The sequence below is a fragment of the Anabrus simplex genome, chromosome 3 (genome assembly GCF_040414725.1).
Source record: "Anabrus simplex isolate iqAnaSimp1 chromosome 3, ASM4041472v1, whole genome shotgun sequence".
NCBI lineage: Eukaryota > Metazoa > Arthropoda > Insecta > Orthoptera > Tettigoniidae > Anabrus > Anabrus simplex.
The window spans coordinates 137,651,436-137,669,246 of NC_090267.1; the positions used below are offsets into that span (position 1 = coordinate 137,651,436).

A 17,811-nucleotide genomic window follows, 5' to 3' on the forward strand; every position below is an offset into this window, starting at 1 on the left:
GAGCAATGTTCATGCATGGTTGCAACTATGGTTTTTTAAATCTGTCTCATTAATAACAATTTCACTGAATACTTACAGCCTTTTCTTTCAGTGTCCACCGTCCTTTCATTGACCTGAAAAGTTTAAGTATAAGCATAGACAACTTGCATTGTCTATTGTCAGAAATTCATCGTAGACTCTCGCAATAACAGCACATAAATGTTGCGCCCATTTTTCATTTACTTATTAACTATTTCCTTTCATTTTGTCAGCTTGGATCACTGAGTAATGCCACTGACGTCTTATAAATCACACACAACTACACAATACTTGATTCGCACGTATGTGCTGGTACGGATCTTCGAGGTCACTGTAAGGATTCTGTGTACATTTCACACAGAGTACCCTAGACCGGTTTTCGAGTACAGCAAGTGGCCTGGCACGTGAGTTATCCTATCCTACTTGCCAAGCCTTTAGGGGAAATGCACAACAACATGTGTTAGCCTGCGATAAGAAACAGGTTCAACAAGCCCTATACTCTGCTACTGTACTTCCACTACGCGTGGACAGAATGACGTAACCGGTATATCCTGCTACGACCGTTCAAAACACATTCGGTCCTGAAATATTTGGCTCAGTTATGGGCAAACTAATACAAGGTAAAAAGGTCATAGCATATATAGTGAGATGTATTTTTCTTCGCCGACTAGCTTAATATTGCACATATACCCCTAACACTCTGTATATGATTGTCATATGCCTCACCAAACATCATCTTCACTCCACCGCCTTGAGCAGGGTGCATTTTCATTGACCAAAGTAATCCAGAGTGCATCAATTCCTTGGATTGCTTTTCCAGCTGTGGGTTATACAAGCAAGTCCAGGTTTTGTCCATAGTGATGATCCTTCCAATTAAGTTTTCCCCTTCCCTATAGTAAAGGTTCTGTGAATCCTTTACTGCAAGTGCATAATAGTGCTATCTTTGCAATGGCATATTGCAGCACCCAAGAATGTCGTACAAACTATGGAGCATGGTTTTGTAGCATACCCGTGCAAGTTCATGATTGATCCACATCTATCGGGACACAAAGAGCTGAGTGTTTGCGGTGACCTGAATGGCAGCCCTGCATTCTGAAAACATTCTGCTATTGTTCCACTGTACAATAGGGCAAGACTGCACTGCTACATTTTTTATATGGTCCCTGAACACAGTCTTATACACTCCAACCACATCCCACCTCTGTTTTGATCCATGCACATTGTTCCAGTTTCATGAATGTACAGTGTTAATGGGCTTGCACTGTCCTCCTATACTCCTTGCTACGAGTACATCATTATTTAACTGAATAATACACGCCTGTTCCCACTGGCCATACAGTATGTGACAGTCTAACCTTCCCTTACCAAACTATGGAAACTCCATGGCTATTGGACTCATACCCCTCATGTGACAGCAGTATTGCCACTACTTTGTATCCAACCTCTGTATCTATTGAAACTTGCCATTCCTGAACTATTATCGTTCTAACATATTTATTCCTCTAAAAAGTAAATTTGCATTAGATTTTGCAGAAATATCTTTCTCACCTGCTTGAAGATAGATCCATAAGCAGATATATGGTGTGGTAAAACTGAATGAGGATTAAAAAGAGGTTCTTGGAAATAATTTGGTACAAATTCATATAGACTATTAATTTATTGCTTATTTTTCAGGTTATACATTCCACCAAGCTAGTTTCCTGCATGTAACTGCTGATGGAGAAGTGGTTCTAGATCATGTTGTTACTCAAGATTCAGTTCGCAAAGGACAACGCAGACTCTCGGCGCAGACACGTCGTATCACTCCTCCTCCACCCAGTACACCACGCCAGGGGCCATGGGAGATGTGTCGGGATATTATTGGTTTGTACTTAATGCAATAAAAATAAGAATAAAGTGACTTAACTGATGTTGACATTAATCAAATTTCATTCATCAGTAGTCTTATAAAAGTTAGATCAACTTAAGGTTTCAAATATTTCTGTGCTAGCTATATGAGGTGCTGAAATGCATCTTTTATATATCAAAAATGTAAAATAAGGCAAGCAAATTGTGGCACATGTACTGATGAAGAGAGTACCACTGCAAAACTGGTAATAGCAACAAAAATGCAACAAGTTTAGGAAAGTACAAGAGATATGGCTAAGGAAGTTCAATTTAGTTGCTTTCTTGCTTCATATGTGTAACAGTGCAATTTAGAGGTGTGGTGTTCAAAAGGAATGCTTAGTAGTATTCAGAAAGATACCTAGTGATGTGACAAATTTGATCTAGGCAGCATTTTGGAATCAACCTTCTTCTTCTTCTTCTTCTTCTTCTTCTTCTTCTTCTTCTTCTTCTTCTTCTTCTTCTTCTTCTTCTTCTTCTTCTTCTTCTTCTTCTTCTTCTTGTTGTTGTTGTTGTTGTTGTTGTTGTTGTTGTTGTTGTTGTTGTTGTTGTTGTTGTTGATGATGATGATGATGATGATGATGATGATGATGATGATGATGATGATGAATGCTATGCAGTTTATTTCATAGAGGTAGATAATAGAAATACTGCGGTTTCTCATTTTCACGCCAGGCAATTGCTGGGGCTGTACCTTTGCTCATCTTTGACATTAATATAGAATTTTAATATGCATTTTCATAAACTTATCATAATTAAAGTAAATGACAGAATTGTCAAACATGTCAAACTTAATTCATAAGATAAAAAATCACATCCAAAAGTCTATCTTAAATAACAGTAATAGAATTGTCAACCTTGTAATCAAGGAAATTATGAATATGGATTATTTTGATGGTCATTGTTTTAGAACGTGTTATCTTGTTACCTTTCTCTAAGGCATTTTAATTTGTAGGTATGTTTCTTCTTGATTTTTCAATTTATTTATTTTTCATGTCCAGGATATCAAGTTAGCAAACTACATTACTAAATGGAATGTGAGGACCAAAATTCAGCAGTTTTGATGGCCTGATCATTAGCAGAAATGAAATCGTTCATGCTGCAACTTTCAGGCAGGTTTCATCAGATATTATAGATCCTGTAAACTGTAAATCACCACACTTGCAATGCTCATCTTCAGTGATCTATCCCCATTTCTTCAGATTCACCTTGCATCTGGACACTCCAGTTCTCAGCCTATGTAGTATACAGCAAATGATAGCTGCAGGTATCTCCTTAACATTCTCCCAATGCTCTTCAGGTAACGAATCTTGCCGCAGTTGGAGTCGACGTTTACTAGGTGAAGATGTAATTGCCACCATTGACTGCAAGAAGCTCTTTCTTGATCTCAGCGTTGGAAGTTGTTATTTGTGTCTGGTGCAGGGGATGTCTCAGATCAGATTCCTGCTTCTTCCTCCATTCCGCAGCTGTTCTTCTCTGAATATCTGGTGGTGCTATTCCCATGCTATTCAATAATTCTTTATGATGATGGAAAGTTAGCAATCATTATAAAATATATCTCAAATGGACAATACTAATTGTGAGCTCTCAACATCTTAAGTCTGAAGAACCAGCCAAATCAAGAATGACAACCCAGCCAACATTTGCCTGACTACCTTATGCAGATGTGAGGTCCATACTATGAGGCAACAGTAAAAAATTCAGTAAGCATTGCATCAGTGTCTGATAGGAAAGATTCAAGATGGCGACTACTGTGTGTGAGTCTGTGATATCCGTAGTAGATGATGGTGTAAGATGCAGTGAAAAATGTGGCAAATGCAGAAGAGTAGTGAAAAATGGTATTCTGTGTCGTAAGTGTGATGAATGGTACCATTTTCGTTGTGCAAATATTGTAAATAGGACTGATATTGAAGAAAGTGAGTGGCTGTGTCCCGAGTGTAAACAAACTGAGAGTGAGGCAGAACAACAAGAAAGAGAGACTTACGAAACTATAATTAAGATTTTAGGAGTGCTACAAGAGGACTTATGCGCTCTGAAACATGAAAATGAAAGCTTAAAGGACAGAATAAAGAAACTGGAAGATAAAGAAGACATTGGAGAAGAAAGATTGCCGTGGACGGAAGTGATGCGTGGCCATTTTAGGCCTAATGTTAAACATATGGGAGAAACTACGTACAACTTAAAACCGGGAAAAAACTCTTTGCAGTGCCAAAATAGATTTCAGTTATTGCAGCAAGTTCCAGAAGAAGACACACCAAGTTTTCCAAATAATTTTAAATCCAGTGGAAGTAAGCTACAGAAGAAAACCAACCGAAAGTCAAGATCGCCAAAGATTCATCTCTACGCAGACAGTCAAGGGCGGGGTATGGCAGAAGGCATCAAGGATGAGCTGCAGAATCCAAAGACTGAGGTTTTAGGACTAAGAAAACCAGGTGCCAAAACTGAAGACGTCCTTTCAAGTTGTGATCCTGTGTTAGAGAAGGACAATTATGTGGTGATTGTGGTACAAATGACATTGCTGCAAATGAAGGTGAGGAATTAATTACGACTCTCAGAGGTAAGATTTCTAAACTACCTGACTCAAAAGTAATTGTAGTAAATGTGCCACCCAGGTTTGACCTTTTAGAGGACTCATGTGTGAACAAAGCTGTACATGATGTAAATATAAAAATCAAGAGATTAAGTAAGAGTTTTAGAAATGTCTATGTAGTAGATACTTTAGGTCTTGGCAGGCAAATGTTCACTAGACATGGGTTACATCTAAATGGTAATGGAAAAGCAACTCTCTGTAGACAAATTGCTACAATTATCAACAGAGATTTGCAAACTAATCTGTACTTAAGAAAACCCATACCACTAAACTGGCACATACAGGGAAACTTGCCAGAAAACCCAGACCCTTCAATCAAGATCTATGTACAAGGATCTGGGTTCCAGGGAAGTTCTCAACTCATGAGTCAAACGTTACCCAATTGCAACAGTCAAGTTTTAGGGAGGAAGGAGGTCTGAGATTGCTCTTGGTAAACTGTCAGAGTGTAGTAAATAAACAATTAAAATTCGGTACATTGATGGAATCTTATGAGACGGATGTGGTGATAGGAGTGGAATCGTGGTTGAGAGAAGGGGTGGGTAATACAGAAGTATTTCCAGAAGGGTATACAGTCTATCATAGAGACCGAGGAGATAAAAAGGGAGGAGGGGTATTTATTCTGGTGAAGGAAACTTATTGTTCGCATGAATGGTTTACTGATGAAAGGGATGAAATATTAGGGATAAAATTAGTTTGTGATAATATGAAGGAGGTGGGAATTATAGGAACATATAGGCCTGGAAGAGAGGAAAGAGACATGGAAATATTTGAGAAAATAATAGATTATACTCATAAAAACAATAATGATACGGTAATAATTGGGGGAGATCTAAACTTGCCTGAAGTTGAATGGAATGGAGCTGCAAGTGAAGCCCATGAACAGAAACTGGCAAATAAGTTAATTTGGGAGGGAGGATTTACACAAGTAGTACAAGAACCAACTCGTCTCAATAACTTGCTAGATGTATTCTTGGTTAAACCATGGGAAATTGTTGATAAAACTGAGGTAATTGAAGGAATAGGTGACCATAAGGCTGTAATAATGGATGTAGGACTTGTACCAAAAATGCTTAATAAGAGGGTCACAAAAGACAAGAAATTATACAGAAAAACTAAAGTTGATGAATTTGGGACTTACCTTAAATCACAATTCAGTTGTTGGATAAGTGAAGGGAATAATGTGGATACACTTTGGGCTAAATTTAAAGGAATCATTTGGGAAGATGAGAAGAGATTTGTACCTGTTAAGAAGGGTAAAATGACCTCAGACCCTGTTTATTACACAAGGGAAATAAGAAAATTAAAAAGAAAATGTAGAATAGTAAACAGGAAAATCAAAGAAGGTAGGGAGAGTAGAGAAAGTAGAAAACAGCTAATGAGGGAACTGAATAGAGTGAAAAAGGAAGCAAAAGAGAATTATATGAATGGCATTCTTCAAGAGGGTAATGACCACAAAGGGAAATGGAAAAAGCTGTATTCATATATTAGGAATCAAAAAGGAAAAGGAATCCAAATTCCTACAATGGTGAGAGAAAGGGGTGAACACTATTTAACAGATACTGAGAAAGCAAACCTCTTTAGTAGGGAATTCCGAGATTCAGTAGAAGATTGTCAGGACTTGGAAACCGTAACAGAAGATAGAGAGGGAGAGACACAGAGGGAAACAAGAAGCTTCTCATTCACAAATGAAGATATTTTCAGAGAAATCCAACTGCTTCAGCAAGGAAAAGCAGCAGGAAGTGATCATTACTGGGGAGGTATTAAAGACAATGGGGTGGTATATAGTGCCTTATTTAAAATTTCTCTTTGACTATGTCATAAATAATAGTGTGATACCAAAGGAATGGAAGGAATCTATAATAATACCAATTTAGAAAGGAAAGGGTGATAAAAGGAAACCAGAGAACTACAGACCAATCAGCCTGACCAGTATAGTTTGTAAAATACTGGAGAGTTTAATAGCAAAGTACATCAGAGGGATATGTGATGATAAAAATTGGTTCATGAGGAGCCAGTATGGATTTAGAAAGAAATTTTCTTGCAAGGCACAACTGGTGGGATTTCAGCAGGACATATCAGATCAGTTAGATTCAGGAGGCCAGTTAGATTGCATAGCCATAGATCTTTCCAAAGCCTTTGATAGAGTGGAACATGGAATATTATTAAAGAAATTGGAGGGAATAGGATTGGATGTAAGGGTTATATGTTGGATAAGAACATTTCTAAATTCAAGGGTTCAGAAAGTCAAAGTAGGAAATAATATATCACAGGAAGAGAAAGTCTGGAAGGGAATTGCACAGGGTAGTATAATCGGTCCGTTACTTTTCTTAATATACGCAAATGATTTAGGGAACAATATAACATCGAAAATAAGATTGTATGCAGATGACATAATTGTTTATAGGGAAATAAATAACATTGAGGATTGTTCAGAATTACAAAGGGACCTTGACAGTATCCAAGAATGGGTTGAAGAAAATAATATGAATATTAATGGAGGCAAATCAACTGTTACAACATTTACAAACAGGAGCTCTAAAACTGAATTTGAATATACTTTGGATGAGGTAGTTATCCCAAAAGATGGCAAGTGCAAATACTTAGGTGTGAGATTTGAAAGTAATTTGCACTGGAAGGGTCATGTTGATGACATTGTTGGGAAAGCATACAGATCGTTACATGTCATAATGAGACTACTTAAAGGATGCAACAAAGAATTAAAAGAAAAAAGTTACTTAAGTATGGTTCGTCCATTATTGGAATATGCAAACAGTGTTTGGGATCCTCACCAAGAATACCTAATAAAAGAACTAGATGGTGTGCAGAGGAAAGCAGCAAGGTTTGTAACAGGGGATTTCAGGAGAAAGAGTAGTGTATCAGAAATGTTAAAGGAACTTGGGTGGGAAACTTTAAGTAAGAGAAGGGAGAAAAGTAGACTTATAGGATTATATAGAGCCTATACAGGAGAAGAAGCATGGGGAGATATCCGTGAGAGGCTTCGGTTGGAAAATAATTATATTGGTAGAACTGACCACAAGTACAAAATTAGAAGGAATTTTAGCAGAAGCGATTGGGGTAAATTTTCTTTCATTGGGAAGGGCGTGAAGGAGTGGAACAGTTTACCAGGGCTAGTGTTTGATCCTTTTCCAAAATCTGTACAGATATTCAAGAAGAGAATAAACAACAACAGAGATAATAAATTACATGTTAGAGGGCATTCGACCAGTGCAGGATATTGTAAATAATAAATGTGTGTGATTAAATTAATTCCATCCCCTGGTCTAAGGAGTTTGGACAGCCCAAGTAGGGGACTGCCTGTAGGGGTGAAGTACAGTGGGGACTTCGAGGGCCCTGGGACCGCTACGGTAGCTGTGAAGGCCCTTCAGGAACTCTGAAAAGTGGTGGCAAAAGGGGCTCTGGTTAAGACGCAGCAGGTCGTTATGCTACTTAGGTTCCAAAATGGGTAAAATATAAGTATGTGAATAAATTCAGTGTTAATTTTAATCTTATACCAGTTGTATAGTATTATTAGAAGTAATTTCACATACCGTACTGTATATGAGTTGACTATGTTTGTAAGATATTATAAGTAGAATTTTGTAAACAATATAAATTTATTAAGGATGATGTGTGTGTTTAATAGAAAAAATTATTAGCGTAAATTGTATAATATTGTATTCTAGGAAAATTTTCTTCGTCTCCTGTTAATTTAAAATTTAGTGCTTGACAATAATGTATTTTAGTGTACCATTTGCCACCGAGGTAGACACCTCATTTGCAAATAAAGAGATTTTGATTTGATTTGATTTAGCTGAAACACTATTATACCTGCAGTCTCCTTTTTCCACTTCCATTTCACTTAAGAAAGCAGTGTTCAAGCTTTAAACTTATTAACTTATAAATGGCTAAATGGTTAGCGTGCTGGCCTTTGGTCACAAGGGGTCCCAGGTTTGATTCCTGGCAAGGTCGGGAATTTAGCCATCATTGGTTAATTTCGCTTGCACGAGGGCTGGGTGTATGTGTCGTCTTTATTACCATTTCATCCTCATCATGACATGAAGGTCGCCTACGGGCGTAGAAAGACCTGTACATGGCGAGCTGAACATGTCCTCAGACACTCCTAGCCCTAAAAGTCGTACGCCATTTAGTGCAGTAATTATATTTGTCAAGAGCAATGAAGAGAAGTTGTAGAAATTCACAAAAGAGTGAAGAATGCTAGCTTAAGAGTTTGGGCCAGAAATAAAATCATGATAATTGATTGAGCAGCTTAGTTTCAGCTCACAGGCTGGTTGAAAGATATGGAGATAGTGAACAATTTGTATATCTTGGATCAATAGTCAGTGACACAGGAGGGGCTGAGAGAAAGAGATTAAGAGAAGGATCACTCTAGGATGAGTTGCTATTTCACGAAAATCTGGCAAAACCGTGCAATAGCAAACAACACAAGGATATGCCTAGTTGAAAACCTTGTGTTCTCTGTCTTATCATATGTCTGTGAGACTTCGGCAGTATAATCATTTCTTGTGGCTATTGCTAGTGTGGTTCAGCTCTTATTAGAGACCCTCCGATGAGGTTGGGTGGGATCTACAATGTATAGGAAACTGTGTTTTACTTTGCTTGAGGATAGTATTGCATGTGGTGAGTTGCAGGGATGTTAAAAAAAAAAGCAGAAATATCCAGTCCTCAAGCCAAGGGAATGAACCACTTAAGATTAAAATTCCCAATACAGCTGCAAATCGATCCCAAGACTCTCTGAACCAAAGGCTTCTACTCTGACCATTCAGCCAAGGAACTAGACACTTGGACAGTGGAGACTACTGACAGGAAGTTCATTGATGCATTTGGAATGTGGTGTTGGCATTGAATGCTGCATATACCTTGGATTGCCCGAAGAACTTCATTGAGGAATTGAAAATGCCTACACGCCTTTCCTTCCATGTTGAACAAAGAATTCTTGAGTTTTTTGACCATACTGTGGGAAACCATCATAAAAGGGAAAGTAGAAAGCAAGAGACCATGGGAAAGGCCTGCCAATAGATTGATAGAACAGGTGACTTTCCTCTCCAATGTCCCTTAAGGAGAGCTAAGGTTTATACAAGATGTCCATGGACTCAGAACACTTAGTAATGAGCTCAGTGAATGATGATGTTGATGATGATCTTTGTTCTTTGTACAGACATTTTGATGCTATTATATGTTTCTTCCTGATTTTTCAGTAATGTTAAGTGAAATTGAAGAGGAGAATTGAGACTGCAGTTTGGATGGTGGTTTACAGCAGAGGAATGAAAGTGTATAATGGAACAGATATCATTATGAGGAAGAATGTACAGAAACACAGTCCACCAGAAAAACGTATATACTCCTTACGGAACAAATATTTATTTATTATTATTTATTTGAAATATTGATTGCACATGTAGTGCTTTCTTCAGTTAAGCATATGGTTACATTAGATGTTCACAATGTTTGTCATTGGCTGTCAAGCACATAGCAGAATGACGAGCGGTCGCCACAACTATGTTGATCTACGTTGCAATGGGGATTGCTGCATATGCTGCTGTAACCTCCTGGCGAGGGGCCTCCAGCTTGCATGGCTTACATTGAAAGACTCGATCTTTCACAGCTCCACACGAGTAAAAGTCCATGCGGTTAAGATCTGGTGACCATGGAGGGGACTCATTGGGCCCTCTTTGTCCAGTCCAATGTCCCTGCAGATTGGCACCTAGGAAAGTTTGTACTGCTACATGGTCTACATGGTAGTGTGGTGGCATCCCATCCTGTTGGTAAAAGACCTTATCATCAGCTCCATAAAGGCACGTACACTTGGTAAAATTAATGTGCGTAACATTTCCAAGTACACTTCTCCATTGACAGTACCATCAAAAAAGAGAAAAGGTCCTACTAAGCCCCTAGATGACAGTCCACACCAGACATTAACCCCTGGCAGACTGACCACCTTGTCCACATGAACGTGCGGATTTTCTGGTGTCCAGTAAACACAGTTATGTCGATTCACTGTTCCATTAAGTTTAAACTGGGCCTCATCAGACCACACTACCTTCATCAGAAAGTGTTCATCTTGACTTACCATTTGTTGATAACATTCGCAAAATTGCATTTGACAGTCAGGATTGCCATCATTAAATGCATGCAGTAATTGTAGGATGTGAACTTTCCACTTAACAGCTTTCAAAATTTGTCATACACTTGTACTGTTTCAAACTCCCTCCTCCACTGACATTGCACTTCATCAGAATTATGAAACCTAATAAACCACTTCAGAATGCATTTTCGCTGCTCAAACATCAAGCGTGCTCCAGCCATTTTGTTTCCCTACTATCGTGACACAAGTACCAACATCTGTTGAACAAAAGACCATACTACAACATACTGGTACTTCAAAATAATTGACAAAATATTTGACAATGTCAGTATCGCAATACAATCTGACAAGGTGTGTATACATTTTTCTGGCAGAATCTATACATATAAGCAATAATTATACAGTATCAACTGCAAGTTTGCTATGCAATATCTGGCCATTCAATTGGAGAAAGGAATAAAGAATTAGTTTGAATTTTGTGTCCCACAAACTGGAAATAAACATGATCCAACACAATTCTTGGAAGAAGAGAGTCTGTTCTTGTGGTTCAAATTCCACATGAAACAAGAGGTCCATCAGGCGAGTTGGCCATGCGGTTAGGGTGCGTAGCTGTGAGCTTGCATCTGGAAGATAGTGGGTTCAAGCCCCACTGTCAACAGCCCTGAAGATGGTTTTCTGTGGTTTCCCATTTTCACACCAGGCAAATGCTGATGCTGGGTCTGTACCTTAATGAAGGCCATGGCCACTTCTTTCCTACTCCTGGACCATTTCCATCCCATCATCACAATAAGACGGTGTGATGTTAAGCCAATTGTAAAAAAAGAAATAAAAGAAAAAGCAAGAGGTCCAATAGCTATGATTATATCAGCAGTCACATAAACCTACTGGTTTGCTTGCTTTTGGAGGAAGTGAAAAAAGTCCATGCAAGCTGAAGGAAAGGAGACAACCTGGGAGTTGTTACTCATAATAATGGCCAAAAGGAAACTGACAGTTAAAAAGATAAAAATGGGGAAAGTTGTAGGAATAGAAAAAGTTCCAGTACAAATGAAAACAGTAGCTGAACCATTGGGATTCTTGTGGATATACAGATAGGTCAAAATTATATGGAATGGGAAACAATTCCCAGAAGACTGCCAAGTGGGTATTATGTTAACTGTTTTCAAGATAAGGAAGTCTTAATTACAGTAAAATCATAATATATCCCATGTGGCCAAAATAATGTGAAAGAATATTATAATGAAGAGAGAGAACTTGCATCAGTCATGCCCCCATAACTCAAAACATTATATCAGTTCTTACTGACACTTCCTAGGATGTAAACTGTGTCTTGGCTCAGCAACTTCATCTGTCATGCCTCCTGGGTCCGGATCTTCTGGTTTGGTGGTTTCAGTTTCCTCCTTGCCTCCACCAAATTGTTCTTTGTCTAGGATTGTCAGTGCCACTTTGTCATCTGCCTCCCCTCCTGCTGGAACACATTCTGTCACTGCCTCCAGTTCACCCTGGACCCGTAGGGATTGTTTCACCACTCACTGCTCTGTTACATGGACCTTGTACAGAGGAGTGTTTCTCAACAAGTACACCCTGGTTTCCTCCTAATTTTGACTGGATTGCCTTGTATCTGGTTCCGTTGGTGCAACGCCAACATCAGCCTCCCCTCAAGCTAGAACAGATTCCCTCACTGCCTCTGGCTCACCCTGAACTCTTAGTGGTGATATCACCACCTGCTGTTCAGTTCCATAAACCTTATCCAAAGGGGAGGTCCTCGGAAAGTACACCTCAGATTTCTCCTTGTCATGACTGGATTGCTCTGTCTGAGGTCATTGGTGCCTCACTGCCATCCACCTCCCCTCCAGGTCGAACAGATTCTATCGCTGCATCCAGCTCATCATGGACATGACCGAGCCATTCATCCACTTCGATAGGCCCAATCCACTTAGGTAAGGAGACATAGTCCTCTTCAGCATCTCATGCCTTGGCCTGAGTAAGCGTTTTCTTCTCAGTCGAGACATGTATCCTCTGGATGTCCTACTGCCGGTCATGCTGCTATTCATTGCTGGAGACTGCCCTGTTGTTTCTTGACCAGAAATGGGAAACAGTTGAATTCCCCATCATTGGTGCAATGCTCTTGGTGTCCAGGGAATAGCTTTGTGAAGTCCTCTTCAGGAAGACTTTCCTTCATGAACTGTGAGTCTAATTGTCTGTTACTTGCCAGTAGATTTGAAGATGAAACTCTCACTACATGATCTGAGCTGTCTTCCACAGTATGTAAGGTAGATTCTCCCATATTATCGAGGAGAACTGCATCCTGCTCTAAAGTAGAAATATTTCCTTCAATATGTCCAACCTGTCCTAACTTCATTCTATTGTCAGATAAATGTTCTGTCAAGTTAGTATTCGTTTGTGAGATTTGGTGCGAGAAGGTTAGCAAACATAATTTTAATTCTCACTGCCTCTCCAGACATTGAAGATCTTCGCTTCATGATTCCACCACCTTAAAATTCTCAAAATACTCAAAAATTGCTCTTAACCTCAACGTGAGTAGCACACTTGCAGTTCGTACACAATAATCCTGTCACGGTCACTAATCTGAAGTAGAATGCAAACATATAGTTAAATAATAAAGACACCCCTACTATTACTGGCTACACTATATATAATATATTCTCATTCAACACAATTACAAGATAACACTTTGAATATATACCGGTACACAATAATTTACAATTGATCTGTGAAGCAGATACCTGCTAGGATTCTAGATAATACTGCTTCCTTACAACACACTATCGCTACAAGATGGCTGGAAGATTCTATACAGTAATAGCATCCGAAGACCTTCATAATTACTTGTTCTAGAATGTCTAGCTTGTAACTATGGCACATAACCTAAAGATATCTACAAATATCTGTAATATTATCAAACATGTCCTTGGTACATGAAGATTCCAGAGCTCACTTACATTAACACACATACACTGGGGTTATTCCTGAGCAACTTGGGAGACATGGACAGTTATTTGCAAGTGACAGACATGATGTAATCTTAACCTAACTTCCTTTAAGTAACATACATACCGGTATAATGAGAAGGTGCTAGCATTAGGGCCTTGGAAAATAGGAACATGCCCAGAGAGGAAGCTAGGTGGACCGAGGTGAGGGAGCTTTCCATCTGTAAATCCATCTGTCTTTTATTCACTGACAACAACATATGTACAACATTATAACTGAAGCACTCTTTCAAAAGTAAACCAATAAACTCCTATTGGCCTCTTACGTACAAGAAAGAACAGGAGATCTATTATCTCCAGAAAATATAATGGAAACAAGTAGTACTAGAAAGTAATATTAAACGTTAACATTAAAGAAAAAGAAACGGCCTTCAACTGGCCATAGGCCCCTGGACTACGAACCCGGCCCATCCAAACAGCACAGCACACACAGAAGCACAACTCAAATCCACTTACACACACATTTGCGGCCACAAGCATTAACCTCTCACTCAATACACACACATACAACATTCACTCACGACTTACGCTCCGATGTTCGCAGCCCAGAAGCCTTGGGTTCGAAAGGAACCTCCCAGTAGTTGCTCAAGAGAGCGACAAATAATTGGTGAGAATCTAACGCTGGTTACAACCAGCCACCAAGACTACGTTTGAGAAGGGAAGGGGAAGGGACAGGAGGGGGAACAACCAATGTAGAAACAATACACTCGACTCACAGCGCAGGCGCACTTCAAGTGTCTGTAAGAGTCTTGTGAGAGAGCGTAATAGAAGTTTCTCGTAACGCAATTTCTTAAATACATGAAAATATCTGTGATAATAAGCAGAAGTTTTCTGCTTAACTTTGAATACATCAGCAGTTATTTACAAACAATAAATGTAGCTTAACCTATAATACATGATTAAACTTAAATACATAACCCAAGCTATAATATATGAAAAAATTGTTCTCTTTTATCCACATAATCTAAATGCATCACCATTAGCAGTCTTACCTTAGCTTTCAAAAAAATCAGTTTGATTTCAGAAATGTAAGATCAATAGTGGAGCCCATTTTCATTATGATGCAAAGCTGGAAAAATGGTTGGTAGTACGAGAATCATTCAATCAGTCATCAATGATCTGGATTTAGGGCTGTCACCTAGGTGGCAGATTTTCTATCAGCTATTTACCTAGCTTTTTCCTAAACGTTTTGAATGAACTTGGAAATTTATCAGATATTTCCGTTGATAATTTATTTCAATCCCTTACTGCTCGTCCCTCGTCCCAATTTGTCCTCCTGAATTTCAACTTTAACTTCATATTATGATCTTTCCTACTTTTGAAAGCTCCGCTCAGACTTATTCATCTATTAATGTCATTCCACACCATCTCTCCACCGACAGCTTGAAACATACCACATAAAATGTATATAGGAAAATATGTAATATTTATTTCCACCTATTCAATACAATACAAGATGTTGGCATTTAAGTTAAAACATTTTTCAAATGTGAGACATGTTTTGCCTCTTACTGTGAGGCATCTTCAGTCACTAATCAAAACCATATTATTTTTGTCAGACAACATTTCCAAACATTTTACAGTTAATGTTAATGTTAATGTTAAATGTTCATGAAATAACTAAAAATCTAATATAATGATAAACTCATGTGTAGTTCACTTGATGAATAGGACGTCATTAGATGGTACAGTAGTACAGATGATGGCTTGAAACCTTAGTCAATATTAGATTTTAAATACATAGTGGAAGGCATATAAAATCATTTCATTGAAATACATTTAAATGATATTAAAATAGTAGATTCTTAGGTGGTATACTTAAAAATGGAGGTATCATATAATTATAAGTGACAGTTGATGGCTTAAAGCTGTAGTCAAAGGTTGAAGTATAAGTGAAATAACATGCTAATATATAGTAAATGAATATGAAAAAGATTACATGGTGAATATAAAATGTAAAGGAAAAACATTCCAAATGCTGGGCAATTGTTATTGCCGTTAGCGTATATTTGCCCGTAATGTTTAATGGTCAACAGTTCGTAGGATTATTTGTAGATTGGTTCAGCGAGATTGTGTTGATACAAAGTTTATAGTTGGCTTAAATTTATTTTAAGTCATCTGAGTAAGTTTGTAGAGATGATGAGCTGTTATTCTCTATTATTTACATCACTTGTAACATACCACATATTCGAGCATCTTGTCACCTTACTCCCAAGTCTTCCCAGCCCAAAGTTTGTAATATTTTTGTAACACTACTCTTCTGTCGGAAATCACCCAGAACAAATCGTGCTTCTTTCCTTTAGATCTCTTCCAGTTCTCATGTCAAGTAATCCTGGTGTAAGTCCCATAGACTGGAACCATACCCTTACTGGGGTCTACCAGAGTCTTATACGCCCTTTCCATTACATCCTTACTACAACCCCTAAATACTCTCATAACCATGTGAAGAGATTGGTAACCTTTCTTAACAACCTCGTTAATATTACGTCGCACTGACACAGATAGATATTGTGGCGATGATGGGATAGGAAAGGCCTAGGAGGTGGAAGGAAGCGGCCGTGGCCTTAATTAAGGTACAGCCATAGCATTTGCCCGGTGTGAAAATGGGAAGCCAATGAAAACTATCTTCAGGGCTGCCGACAGTGGAACCCACTATCTCCTGGATGCAAGCGCACAGCCGTGCGCCTCTAAACGCACGGCCAACTCGTCCGGTCCAATGACGATCATTCCTTATATTAACACCTAGGTGCTTGCAGTGTTCCTCATGAGGTTCTATCACCCCATCAACACAGTACTTAAACCTGAGAGGACTTTTCCTCTTGGTTAAACTTATAACCTGACTTTTCTTCCTGTTTATCATCATAGAATTATCCGCTGTCCATCTCACAATATCGTCTAGGTCCCCCTGCAGTTGCTCACAAACTTGCAACTCATTTACTACTCTATACAGTATAATATTATCATCTGCAAATATCGTTATCTGTGATTCCAGTCCTTTAATCATATCATTTATATATATATCAGACTATCAAAACCCGACAGACGTTTTCCTGCCTGTATATAAAAATGGATATCTATATATAATCTAGAATTCCTTGAAGAAAAATGTGGAAAAATGAAAGATAGCTCATACTGATCAGATACCATTATTTTTATTGATAGATACCATTATTTTTATTGATAGAAATTTTTGACGAACTATATAAATTTACCACCACCATCACCATCTCTCACCCCCATGCCAATTAAGCTAAACTTGGACATAAAACGACATCTGGAGTGCACTTATTCATCTCAGCAACTCTGAAAAATACGGATTCTACATTAATATTGGTCATTTTATATTTTTTTATATTTCACCCACTTTCAACCCCCCATCCTAGGGATGCTATTCAGGATGAACTTTGACTTAAATGGCATATTGAGCGTCATAGTTTATCTCAGTGACCCCGAAAACTGTAGATATGACACTAATATTGGTCGTTTCCAATTACTTTTAGATTTTATCCTCTCTCCTATGGATGGTAGGGGTGTCGTGCCCTCACAATATTTATTCCAGGTAGCAAGTCATATTTGTAGCAAGTTTGGCTCATAAAACATGACGGCGCCTTCCCATCTTCCTATATACATCAAATCTTACCATACTATTATGATACAGAGTAAGTCGTCGTCGCCTAGCGACAATCTGTCCATCAAGTTTGATCCAATCTTGGTGCGGCTTTATAATTAAATTAATTACATAAAATTACTCATCATAACAGAACAACCTGTCCAATTTCATTCAAACCACTTCCTAAACACTCCCAGAATTAATAAAAACAAATTGTGAAATTTTTAGCAAAATCGGTCCAGTAATTTTTGAGTCTATTAATCTCAAATATATCAACACCCACTTTTATATATATAGATGTGCTAATATTATTTATTGATTTAGAAAGATTGATGATATCTCCTGTATAAAAATTGATGGGACTACAATTCAGAAAGATAATGGAAAAGAAACATTAATAATGATAGAAGCACCTTTTTCTTCTTTCAACATTGGAATTGTGCCAAGATGTCTGTGGCTAAAACAGAATGATTTAAAATTGAAACTACACTATTATAGGGCAGTGTACTGTTGCCTCTTCTGATTATAAGAAACATGATGGCTGATATAACAAGCAGTAATGTATGGAAGTAAAAGAATAAACACAATGCAATTTTCT

At 38.2% G+C, this 17,811-nt stretch overlaps 1 protein-coding gene across 1 annotated transcript in view; it reads left to right on the forward strand.

Annotated features, from left to right (window-relative positions):
• ZnT77C (Zinc transporter 77C) overlaps positions 1–17,811 on the forward strand; it is a 326,268-nt gene that overhangs the window by 281,723 nt on the left and 26,734 nt on the right. The window contains exon 5 of the mRNA XM_068227024.1: positions 1,693–1,881. Within this exon, the coding sequence (XP_068083125.1) occupies positions 1,693–1,881 (189 nt within the window). The remainder of the gene's footprint in view (positions 1–1,692; positions 1,882–17,811) is intronic.